The sequence below is a fragment of the Streptopelia decaocto genome (genome assembly GCF_964273445.1).
Source record: "Streptopelia decaocto genome assembly, chromosome: 1".
NCBI classification, from domain to species: domain Eukaryota; kingdom Metazoa; phylum Chordata; class Aves; order Columbiformes; family Columbidae; genus Streptopelia; species Streptopelia decaocto.
The window spans coordinates 63,047,690-63,060,125 of NC_138663.1; the positions used below are offsets into that span (position 1 = coordinate 63,047,690).

Genomic DNA, 12,436 nt, shown 5'->3' on the forward strand with positions numbered 1-12,436 from the left:
GTGTTTGTGCTACACGTGGCACCTTCCCATTTCCTCTGAAAACAAACCTTTTGCTGGCTTGCCTTATGGTGTCGCGTCTTATTTGAAATGAGAACATTCTGATCAAGCAATTTAATTTAAGAAGATTAATCGTTTTAATGGTGTTAAAACCATTAGCTTTAATCTCTCGACCTTCACCCCCTTTTACTAGGGCGGGTTAGCCCCAGACAGCAGCCCCACACCTACACACCTGCTCCTGCACTTTGGGAATTTAACTTAATTTATTGCCATAATCTATTTAATTGCTGATTCAGGTGTTGGGAAGCAAAGAAGGCAAACATTAAAACATCTTTCCTTCCCTTTTCCCAGGCTCAACTCCAGTCCAGACACAACTCCTCCCCTATTGTTATCTCCCCAGGTTACTCTCAGTCCCTTTGGTGAAGTGATGGGTGGCACAGGGGGTTGGGGCCAGGTTGTAGCATTTTTTCTCTGATTCTCCTGTTTCTCACCATTTTCCTTCTGCAGCTGCTTTCTTCTTACTCATTACCTCTGCTCCAGCATGGTCCCTCTGTGGGCCACAATCTCTTTGGGGAGGCATCTTCTCAGTCATGGAGCACCTCCAACTCCTCTGACCTTGTTGTCCCCTCATCCCCTTGTTCCCATCCTTGTCCACTTATTCCCTTATTGTCTCCTAGTTGCTTTTGCGTTTGCTCTCAGGTTTGTCTCTTCACCTTTGGAATTTTCTGCCCTTTCCTCAGTATATTTTCACAAAGGTGCCGCACACATGGCTGATGGGCTCCACTTTCACAGGTGGTGGGTCCCTTGCAGAGCCGTCTGGAATCAGCTGTGACTAGCACGGGACATTCCTGACCTCCTCCGCATGGGCCACCCCTGCAGTTTCATGGCCAGGATGAGTGGGGAGCACAGGAGGGCAGAACAGTGACTGCCCAGCTGCAGGTGGAGATGTTGCAGTAGGCAGGTCAGATTGCATCATCAGAGGATCTATTAGCACATCATTTATCAGGAAGGAACCCAGGAGGGATCTTGAAGCTCATTCACAATTTTGAATCTGATACATACTTCTACTTCAGAAAAGAACTGAACCATGAAATCCATGCTTTTCCATGTTGCTAAGTAAAGAAGTTAATTGTGTAAGCATATTTTGACCTGAAATCCAGTGCTGTTTCACATTTTTATGATTTAAGAGCACAGTGACCAGTTAATTTTCCCTTATAAGCCCAAATCATCCAGAGAAGTCCTACAAAGTGGAACTTGTAGTTCAGAAAACCACATACCTGTATTAAAATACTTCACACACACACACACGCACACACACACACACACACACAATATTCTGAAGCTTTGTGGTGCAAATTTTGAAAAGGCAGCTTGCATCTGAAACCAGCAGATAGTGGTTGATCTTAACATTGGCTTCAGATGACTTCCACTCAGCATTCATAGCCAGGCTAGTTCTTTACTATTGCTTTTGGTTGAGGTAGTGTATATAAATATTGTAAGAGCTAATTCTACAGGAAAATGGTGAGGAAATTTTGTAAAATGCGACTTTGCAAGTCTTGTATGCAAAGAACCAGGGCAGAGAAGCAATAAGAAGTTCTGTACTAAAAACATAGAGTCCTCATCCTATAGGATGCAGCATCATGGCTTATAGCTGCTCAGAAAGTGTGTGACAAATCAGCAACTACAGCTTGTCTGAATCTTTACTGAATACTTCAGTAAATGCTTCAGAGCTGGGCCAGGGCTACAAACATGAGCTTTGAAGCAGAGTTCTGAAATTCCCTGAAACACTTAGTTTGGGGTCTAGTTTGGTCTGCTTCTTACACTGAGCTAAGCAAGAGGTTGAAATAAAACCTCAAGGTCCACTGCAGTCTATGTGAGACAGGTGATGGATGGAGGTTTTTGCCTTAGAGATACCATGTTGGTGACAAGATGTGCTATAAACCAAAAGGAATCTCTCCCAGTGGCCTAGAATCTGCAAGTCTTGGACAATATTACAACATTTAATTTTATTTTATATCAGTCCAAATCGCCCTTCTTTTGTGCAGAATGAAGGGCCATGCTAGCAGTGTGCTATACCTTTACTCTTCAAAAAATCCCTAGCCAAAACACTTCCCTAAAATCAGCTATTTAATGCAGCCCCTTTGCCAGCCCATTGTTGTGGGAACTCAGTCTTTCATTTATTTATGAAATCGAACAGATTCTTGTGTTGTGTGTGGAGCTGAAATTGTAGGTAAGTGTCCAGACTACTTTTTAAACTTACTTAAGGTGTGATTTTTTCTTTTTTGGTATGAATTCAGCTGTGCAAATGGTAAGACCATTCAACAGTACCTTGATGATACTTGTTGTTTTTAGGCTTTGTAAGGCATCAACAGTGACTGCAAATGTTCTCTCAAGGTGACCAAGTATCGGTTTGGAGTTTGAATTAAACAAAAGCAATTTAAGGAAAGTGAATTATCTAAAATTAGGGGAACACTGCATGAGGATCCTTACAAAGGACATTCATGTCTTTAGTTTCTACAGCTCTATATCCCCAGAATATGTGGCCACCATTGCAGCTAAAGGATTAATGAAACCCATTCTGGTTTTAGGATAAAATTAGATCAGTTTCTCAAAACACTGGCTGCACTGAGGTCAAAGAGAAAAAGCCCATTGACTTCAATGAGGTCAATTTACTAAATCATCAGGATTTCACTATATGTGCTTGATCATCAAGATTTAAAAAAAAACTTCTAGAAATTTTGACAGTACTTTATAACATGCTTATCTGAGGCATAATTACCAGGTTAGAACATTCATTGTGAGTCTTGGATAAAATTCTTTCTTGTTTACATTTATATATCTTGTCTCCACTTTGCATTTTAAAACATCACACAGAGACCAATCTTCCGTCTGCTGAAATCATTGCCAAAATGTCCAGTATTTTCAAGAGATTGTAATCAAATCTTTAATGAGTAAAATACTGATGACTTGATTATTATATTTACAATTTTGGAATAATAATGCAGAAGAGAACAGGAAAAAAAACTGCAAGGCAACAAAACCTAATTATTGTAATCTGTAACAAATATGAAAAAACAGAGGTATAAGGAATTGTTTCTGAGTAATGTGGTGTATAAAGTATAATCTATAATCTATGTTAAACTGGCTGAAAATGTGTCTAATTTCACTGTTTATCAAACAATCAAATTTGTTTCTGGAACGCACAATTAATCTGCAAATTTACACATAATCATACACAGTCATATGCTAATTATGAAAACCCTTAAGCTTGTTTCAACTATGTCTGCAAACTAAAGGGATTTAAACACTTGCATTTAATTCAGGTCAGTATTTTGTTTGAGAAATTAGTAGTTGTGCAGTATTAATGAAACTGGAAACTTTAGTAATGAAAAATAGTATTAATTACAAAAAAAATCCCACACAAAAGCAACAACAACAACAAAACCCTCACAAAATCCAATGTTGCAAGTATTAAATTTCATTAAAATACCACTTCCTAATCCTAAATTATTTGTATCTGTGTTATTAAATATATTTTATTTCATTTGGTTAAATTTATACTAAGAGAATTATTGTTTATTTTGAAATACACAATCTTTAAAATGTTGTTTATTTTAAACAGGATTCAAGTTTTTATACCTAAATAATGGTAAGTCTACAACGCCTTTATTATCTTTCATTATTGAGCACTTTAAATATGCTACAGAAACTCTTACGCAAAGTCAGATCTGGGGGCATTTTTTATTGTTTTAGAACAAGGTGTTCTAAAATTATAATAAACAGTTTTCTGAAAATTCACATTTGGTTTCTTGTATTGGCATAGTATAGCATTTTGTCTGCATAACCTCTTCATATCTTGTATGTAATAATTTTTGTCATGTCAATGTTATTGAATGATAACTTTGGCTTCGTAAATCATGTTACACAAGTGATACATGCCTCTGTATTACATACTATAAAACACTCCAATAGCAGTAACACCCTTTATGTAAACTTCTGCTGCAAATTAAGGAAATGAACCTTGAAACATTTGCATGAGAGAGTAATGTTACCCATGTGAGTTGTCCCACTGACCCCAAAGAGACTCAAAGGAGTGAGAACTTTCTCACAATAGTAACCGATGATGGTAATGCCTCAGTGCCTGCAAAATACATATTCCAGGAGGATGTATATTCTATGTAATCACTGTATTTATTTGGGATTTTCCAACTGACAATGTGAAAGAACCAGCCTGGTCTTTTCTGGCTCCTGACAGAATAATGTCCTTGCAGAGTTTTCCTGATCAAGACGTACTGGGCCAGGCTTTCGAAGATGCACTAGAAGTACTGCAGCAGCACTCTGACAGAGAAATGCAGTATTCACCAGGTAAAAAAGACCATTATTCCATTTAATTTACCACTTTGTATTCTTACAGGAAGGTACGTCTTGAAGCACATAGGTGGGACAGTAATTTCCTTGAGGTAAATTAATGGGCAGCAGGGTGGTATGCTGGGAGAATGGAAAGGTGGAAGAATATTCGGAGGGATTCCACCTCTCTGTTAGCACTGCTCAGTGTAGTGTGCATCCTCCTTGTCACAGCACAGGGAAACTGTCTGACAGTCCCTCTTAAACTTCCCCCTAGTATTATTCTGGGTGCATTGAGCTCAGATTTTCTATCATCAGGTGATGTATGACCGTAGTACAACAGCCACTTTCCAGCTTTAATGTTTTAATTGAAAAATGTCCTTCTGTTATGCTGTGAATAAATTCATATAAAAATGAATTCCAGTACCAAAAAAAAAACCAAAAAACCAAAACCAAGAATACGACAGGTGAAATTAATTTCCACAATTAATTTTTAACATTAAAATACAAATTTTCAGGTTTTTTATGCAGAAATGATAGCTTGAGTCTGGAGAGTTGGTAGAAAAGTGTTTTTCTTGGTTTCAAGAATTTTCTACTTTGCAAACTTAAAATACAGTCAAGCTGTAAATTGTTCTACTTGAGGCAAGGTTTTGGCAATTACATTGCTACAAAATTTGAAAGATGTGTTTGGTGTTTTTATAATACATTGCAAATAGAAGTGGAAGGAAGGGAAAATAGGAGGGTACATCACAAACCCTCTATGTCCAGAACAAAGTGTCTACTGTCTTCTGTGTGGAATGCATTTCATACAAGGAAGTTTATTTACATGTTGTCTATTATATACTGAAATGTAAATAAGATCAGTTGGGCCACAACTTCAGCTGTTGTAAGTAAATTGTTGGCTCCTCTGCACTGGTAATTTACAGATGTTGAATGACCCACTACAAATAATGTCCTGCAATGTTCTTGCCTGTATCTATTGTAAGGGCCAATGGAGAGGGGTATTAAACACTTGCAACTCAGTGTTTAGTATGTCCCACAGACCACCTGTGGTGCATAATTCATTCCAAGTGTCTCAGTTTGGTGTTGTCCTCTGCTTCTTTCCAACACCCTAAGGTCTTGGGTTCCTTCCATGTCATTCCTTTAGGCACTGAAGATGCTCTGATGCTCATTCACTTCATTCACAGTTGGAAACTCTGACTTGCATTGTACTAACGGCCTGCAGAAGAACTGCATGACATTCTCTTTTCTTTTCTAATACGTGTATTATAGTAGTCTATAATTATCTCATTCATTATGTTTGGTGATCTGTTTGGCCCTCCTTTTTCTATTAAACAAACTATTTAATGATGCTATGAAATATCTGACATTTTATCTTAAAAAATATTGCTTTTCGTCATGAAGACAAACAAAACCAGCCCGAGAGTGTTATTAGCAGTAACAGTACAGATTATGCTGGATAACCTGCTGATATGAAACATCTTGGCACTAGAGACTTTATCATCTAGAAGGCAGCCATAGGATAAATGCTTTTTGATAAATCCAGCAGCATATTAGATTGTTTGCCACTGTGTTTTTTCTCCTTCTTCTGATCTCATTACTCACTCAGTGTTTGCTTCATCCTCCTGATCCTCAGGATATAAGAACTGCCTGACTGTGATCAACCATCACCATCACCTCCGAGCGAGTCCCAGCTACTCTGCAGCACCATCTACAGAGGACCCAGGGTACAGCTGGAGAAATGTGGTTGTAAGTGAACAGATTACTAATAACAAAGTCAGAGAGATATGGAAAACTGGCTGCCCATTTGTGATTTCTGATACAAATCATTATGCTAACTCTAACAGAAATTCTGTCTGGGCAGGGATGATTAAGCTTAAATTGGCTTGAGAAACATTTGCAAAACTTGTTTAATAGTCTCTTTTTAGGCTTCATCTTAGCTGTTTGCCTCTAGTGCTCTTCTGTGGTTCATCGTATAACATGATGACTAACAAACAAACCTACCAGTACTATAGGAAAAAGAGCTTCTCTCTGTTACCTGGGAACAGGCAGAGAACAACTTCCAGCCTCTGCATTGCTTCTGCTGCTGTGAGAAAGTACTCCGCCTTTGATTTCTTCTGCAGCATTTTGCTTTAAGAGTGCTGGATAGACCAGCACTATTTGGACTCTGAGCTCATCTTCAGCCTGCAGAGTCCATGTCCATTCTTAAAAACCCTGGCCTCCAGGAGTGATGGAGAATGAATATTGCAGGGGAGATAGCTGGAGGTAAACAGATTCCACAAAAGCCCATTTTCAACCAGCAGATTAGCAACAACGTGGCGCAGGAACTACAGAGTAGACAGGAGCCACTGCCTGTATGGCCCTTGTCTTTTACCAGCTCTGGAAACAGAATCCACTGTTCCTCCTCTGCTTCCATCAGAAGGGCTGAAGGTCCAGGGTGAGGCAATTACTGTGTTTTCCCTCCGAATTTCTCCCCTGGTGGGCAGTCCTTCCCAGTAGACATAAATTAGTCCTGCTTGTTACTGGTACAATACACTTCATGCCTTCGTGGCCGAAAAAGGTCTTCCATGGGTGAGGTGAAGAAAGGTTCCATTTTGTGGCTCCAGGCAATTAATTACTGCAAGTTTATTTTTCCTCAGAGAATGTATGCTATTAGTAACTCTTCATTGTCTTCATTTTTGAAGAACAGTGCAGTGGATTTTTATGCAGAAGAGACTGCCTACCATACACTGCAGAATACGCCAGAAAGCCAAGTGATGCATGCTGCTGCTGGCCAGCCAAAAACAGGGAAAGGTGTGTAGAAAGAGCATGTCTTGATGTGTACCTTGTGTAAGTTTAAAAAAATCCCTTGGCAAATCATGGTTTTTCTTTTTCCTAGTTTTTTTTTTCCTTGTACTTTTAACAGAAAAAAATAACATTTAATAGTAACTAGAATACAACTGCCAACATTCAGTTCCTATCTGATAAATCTTATAAGGTAAGATAAATCTGTTAACATCTTGATTAGTACATGGAGAAACAAATCTGAAATGTGTTTCACTCCAAATCATCTTGGATGAAGTCTGATGCAAAGTAAATCAATCTACCAGCAACATCTTTATCCACTTTAATAACTTACTTTATTTCATGTCGTTCAATAAGGAGCGGTTTTCTTGAATGTTTTTCACATATGTGGATTTTTTTTTTGCACCTGATGTTACACCTTCCTTTGTTTACCGTTCAAATTACTTCTTAGCTTTTGTCGCTTCCAATGTGCACTTTTATAGTTAAAAATTTGCGTTGTACTCCTTTTGTTTGAGTTTACTTGAGTGCATATCTGTTTTGCAAAGAATAGGTTGGCTTACATTGGTCATTCCAGCACTTCATTTGTTTATTGCATTCATTATTTAGCCTTTCCTTCATACTCAGCATCCTTTCTGTGACTTTGCTAAATGAGATTTCTATGGCTTCCACCCTGAACTGTTTTGCTTGTGGGGTTTTTTCAAGTAGCTTCCTGGTTTTACTGCTTTTTGAAATCCCCTTCTCTCAACTTTAACCATATGGTGTCAGTTTTTGGTATCATGTCTTCCCATTGATGTTGAACACTGTGGTTTCTGTTGCTTAATAGTTACTACTATTACTACTACTACTACTACTACTACTACAAATTCTTTGGGATAAGGAGAAGAGTAGCCTCTCCTTTTAAGTTCTCTACTTCTAGTGCCTGAAATTCACCATTGCAAATGAAAGTCTTCCAATCAAAAAATGTTGCTTTTATATGTCTTACCCAGTATTGCACCAGGGAATTTTACATGTCAGTATCTGAGTTCACCTTCAGTTGTTACTGCTCTGTTGAACTTAATTTCCTATTTCATCTTTCTTCTATGTTGTTTTCCATCTCCTTTTCCAGAAGGCCATACTACATATAGTTTCAGAAAGACCGACTATTCTTAATTGAGGTTTTTTTGTGTCCTCCTATGGGTTTTCTTTGTGTCCATGGAGATGTTCCTGCCAGAAACTGTGATTTGGGGGACTGTTTCCACTATACCTAAATAAATTTAGTCCTCTTGGGTTTTTACTGAGACATAATAAGTTTTCTGTACACTAGCAAATAGTGTGGCCTTTTAGGAATAGATTTGTAGATGAAGCAATCAGTACTGAGGACTCAAAGTCTGTGTTTAAAGTGTTTCACAGGGATTTATTTTGGTCAATCTCTAGGCTGGCCTCAAGTTCTGAAAGCTGTAGTGACTTAGATATGCCTCTGGAAAGCATCTTTGAGTTTGGTTTCCTCTGAAAAGGGACCAGTTCACGCACATCAAGACCATTCCATGATTTAAACTAAAGCTCCATGAGTGGAGACAATTGAGAGAGGTACTTCAGAAATGCAGTTGAACAAGACACATCCAGAGAGAATTAGGGTGCCTCAAGACAAGTCAGCACAGAAATCTAATGCAGATGCCCTGAAATGCCTTCTGGAGGAACCTGCCTCTCTCCAGTGACCACATAAGAAACTTGAAGACACCAGCCTGATGTCTTAGACTGATTTTTAGGGCCTGGTAACAAATGCCACTAGCTTATGCCATGAGGTGCAGTACAAAGATCTGTGAACTAAGCTCAGCTCAAACTGGAGCATCCGCATTGTATAGCACTTTGGAGATAAAAGTTAGGTTCTAGAAACACAGCTGCATTAACACAAAAGAGCCAATGAGCCCTCTCAAACCAAGACATTAGCTAGAGATGATGTGTCTAGAAATAAAAGCTTGGGCAGAAATGGCAGCTGAACTAAGAGGACAGAGAGCATGAAATCAGATGCTGCTACAGACATGGCTACACTATCGTTTTCCAGCAGAGACTCAGTCTGCAGTAGGTGCTGGATTTTCCCCTCATCTTATTTGTTCTACCATAGGTTCATAGTTTTATAGGATAATTCAGGTTGGAGGGGACCTAAGGATGCCACCTTCTAAGACGTTTACTGTGACCAGGCAGCATCCTGCACTGGATGACTTTAAGCTTCTCATCTTATAATACTGCATGTATTTCTAGTAGAATATATACTTCTAGTCACAGGCTAATTTTTATTTAGATAATGAAATTAATTTTTTGGAAAGTACCTCTGATTTTAGGCTCTTCTTCCTCCTGGTCTGTCACTTCTCTCCTCTTTCCTCACCACCAGATGCAGAATCACTGTCATCCCTACCAGATGTCTTGGCTTGACCTCAGTGTTCCTTAGCAACTGTCACTTTTCCCCTGTTCCTAGTTTAAAATAGACACACAAGACAAAATTTTATGAACTTTAGATGCAGCTGCTCGTTTCCACTTTGGTCCAAGTGGAAGCCATTCTTCTGCATGATGGGAAGACTCCCCTGTTCTGCAAATGTTCCTCTTTGTCTCATAATCTTCAATTCTTCCTCCTTGTGGCAGCTTCTTGTTTACCCTTGGCTTTGTGAAAGGAACTAGAAGTACTTCAGAGAGAGGGATCCACAAGACTTAAGTGGAACTAAATAAACCTCACTGGTAAACTTATGTTTGAGAGCTGAGCCTGTGGGGAGAAGTTCTTAGTTAACTGACAAATATTGCAGTACTGAACTTGCTTTATTCTGCATGGGAATGCAAGTTGACACTTCTGCACATCCCCAAATAACCCGCTCTTGGAACTCTAATGATAATCCCTTTCTGTCGTCACATATCTGTACATGTTTCAGAACTATCATCCCATTTGCTGTTGCTGGTCTTCCATTGAATAGTTTATACTGATCTTTTAATTTGTGATGGGGTATCAGGTTTAACTATGCTTTTGCTTGTAAGATCCTTTCCAGGAAAAAAACAACTGATCACCTTTTAAAACAGGTATGAGTTCTGTTCTGACCTTCTATACTTTATTTCTTAATAGGTAGAAAAAAACTTCGACTGTTTGAGTACCTTCATGAGTCTCTGTATGATCCAGCTATGGCGAACTGCATCCAATGGGTGGATAAGCCCAATGGAGTCTTCCAATTTGTCTCCAAAAACAAAGAGAAACTTGCAGAGCTGTGGGGAGAAAGAAAGGGAAATCGCAAGATCATGACATATCAGAAAATGGCCAGAGCACTGAGGAATTATGGAAGAACAGGTGAAATCATAAAAATACGAAGGAAGCTGACATACCAGTTCAGTGCTGTTGTTTTACAGAGACTTGCTCCATCTTATTTCTTGGGAAAAGAAACAGTTTATCATCCGTACATTCAGTCTAATCAAGAATATCAGTGTGCAGATGAGTGGATCAGTTACAATAATTACATGTATAACAATGGTTATGCAGTACAGCATGCTAACAGCTAGATGTGTCTTTCACATAAACAGGCCTTTGTTAGCTCATAATACTTCCCAGCACAGGAACTCTTCTCTGTACATAGCTTTTCCTTGAAGATTTCATACAAACACACCAAAAGATGGGTTTTGAAAATTGTGTTGGCCTAGTTTTGTTCCTTTTGAAGTTAATGATAAATGGTCATTCACTATTGAAGAAAACCAGCAGTTGTAAGGCATGTGCTATTCTCCATGACATCAATCAGAAGAATCACTTCAGATTCAAGCTGGTATACCTAAAATCAGATTAAGGCTTTTGTCTGTTAGTGGACATCAAAGATCCCATCCTGACAACACTCATGCGAAGTTTTATGCATGTCCTCAACATTTCCAGTCAGAATTTATATGCTGTTGTACTATAGCACACATGGTCCCTGTGAGCTGGGTGCATGTGAATTAGAATGGGAAGAGATTCATCAACTGCATGAAGCTGCTGTCTGCTTTTTTCATAAATGTTCTTAGTTAAGAGACATTTTGTGAGTGAATGCCTGGCTGAACAATAGGGTCCACATGAAGGTGCACCTGTTGGCCAAGCTGTTAATCCTTAATCACTTAAATTAACATATCTTAGGACAGATCCTGACACATGGTATTAGCATTGTCAGGTGCACATTTCAGTGTTGGCAGTGGATTAATTGGGAAAGTGACTATACCATGAGAGGGTTAGTAAAGGATTATGCTTTTCATGAAGTTATTTACAGTTCTTCCCCCACTAATATGAGAAGCTTCACTTTTATCCATCAGTTCTGTACTCACCTAACAAATATAGCTTTGTTATTTATAACATCTTTTGAAGTTATAACTTTAGGCACATGTGTACAACTTCACTTCTCCAGCTCTTTTCCTACATGGGAATGTAGCTGAAAGGCTCAGTGATTTTATGCTCTCTTTATGGGGAAGAAGGACTAAATCTAGGTAAAAAGAGAGTACTAGACCCTTATGCCAGGACGATACCTATAAACCCACTTTTTCTTATACTTCTGTTAGCTGATCAACTTGTATCATCGTATGAGTAGGCTGCTGTGCCAAAATACTTATATTCAACTGCATTCAATTCCAAATTCTGCATTTTACTTCAAGTGGGTACAGGCTTGGATATTAATAAAGAGAAAATTAATTTCTGTGGAAAGGTTTAAATAGTGGCCTGATATGTTTGATGGAATTCACTGACTTTTATAGTTGCTCCTTGGTCTAACTCCTACTTACTTGTACAGGGATATAGTTTTATGTAATAGATGCAATGCAACACACTCTGCTCAAGGGTTTGAGTTAGCGCTTTGGTAAGATGGAAGATGCATACTCTTAGAAATCTGAAGCATGTTAAATAGCACTGAAACCAGACAGACCCAAGTTTTAATTTAGTAAACATCTACCAAAGTAAGAAAGTCGTAACTGTGTTGTTAATATTTCGAGTATAATGTCCTGTAAAATGTAAATGCTACTACAAAATAGACACAAGAATGCATCTGGTCTTATAGAACTGAATCTCGATCCTGCTGTAGCATTGAACACACTGAGAGTTTAACTCTTACAAAGGACTGAGGTCTTTCACTTGGGATGCCTTCACTATGAGAGCACATATGTAAATGTAACATTTTGAATGTCATAATTTACAGAAATTTGCCAAGAAACTGCACAGTTTAGTTACTGCCCAGCTGTCACCCATCGCACACTGATTTCATGTTATTTATAAGGTTGATAACATACACTAGGTTAAGAGTCTGCTTTGTGTAAAATGCTTACCTTATCAATATGTTTAGATTCACCTTCC

At 38.5% G+C, this 12,436-nt stretch overlaps 1 protein-coding gene across 2 annotated transcripts; it reads left to right on the forward strand.

The window, feature by feature from the left end:
- Positions 1-2,158: 2,158 nt before the first annotated feature.
- Positions 2,159-12,109, forward strand: SPIC (Spi-C transcription factor; the record flags this gene model as incomplete). Of its 2 annotated transcripts, XM_082064050.1 has the most annotated exons (6): positions 2,159-2,227; positions 3,620-3,646; positions 4,269-4,362; positions 5,978-6,090; positions 7,026-7,134; positions 10,211-12,109. In XM_082064050.1, the coding sequence occupies 5 exons, from the start codon at positions 3,644-3,646 to the stop codon at positions 10,636-10,638; spliced, it is 747 nt and encodes a 248-aa protein (XP_081920176.1). In that variant the 3' UTR covers positions 10,639-12,109. The 2 variants fall into 2 exon arrangements, with proteins under 2 accessions (XP_081920176.1, XP_081920175.1); XM_082064049.1 differs by lacking the exons at positions 2,159-2,227; positions 3,620-3,646 and having other exon boundaries at positions 4,257-4,362.
- Between the last annotated feature and the right edge of the window lie 327 nt (positions 12,110-12,436).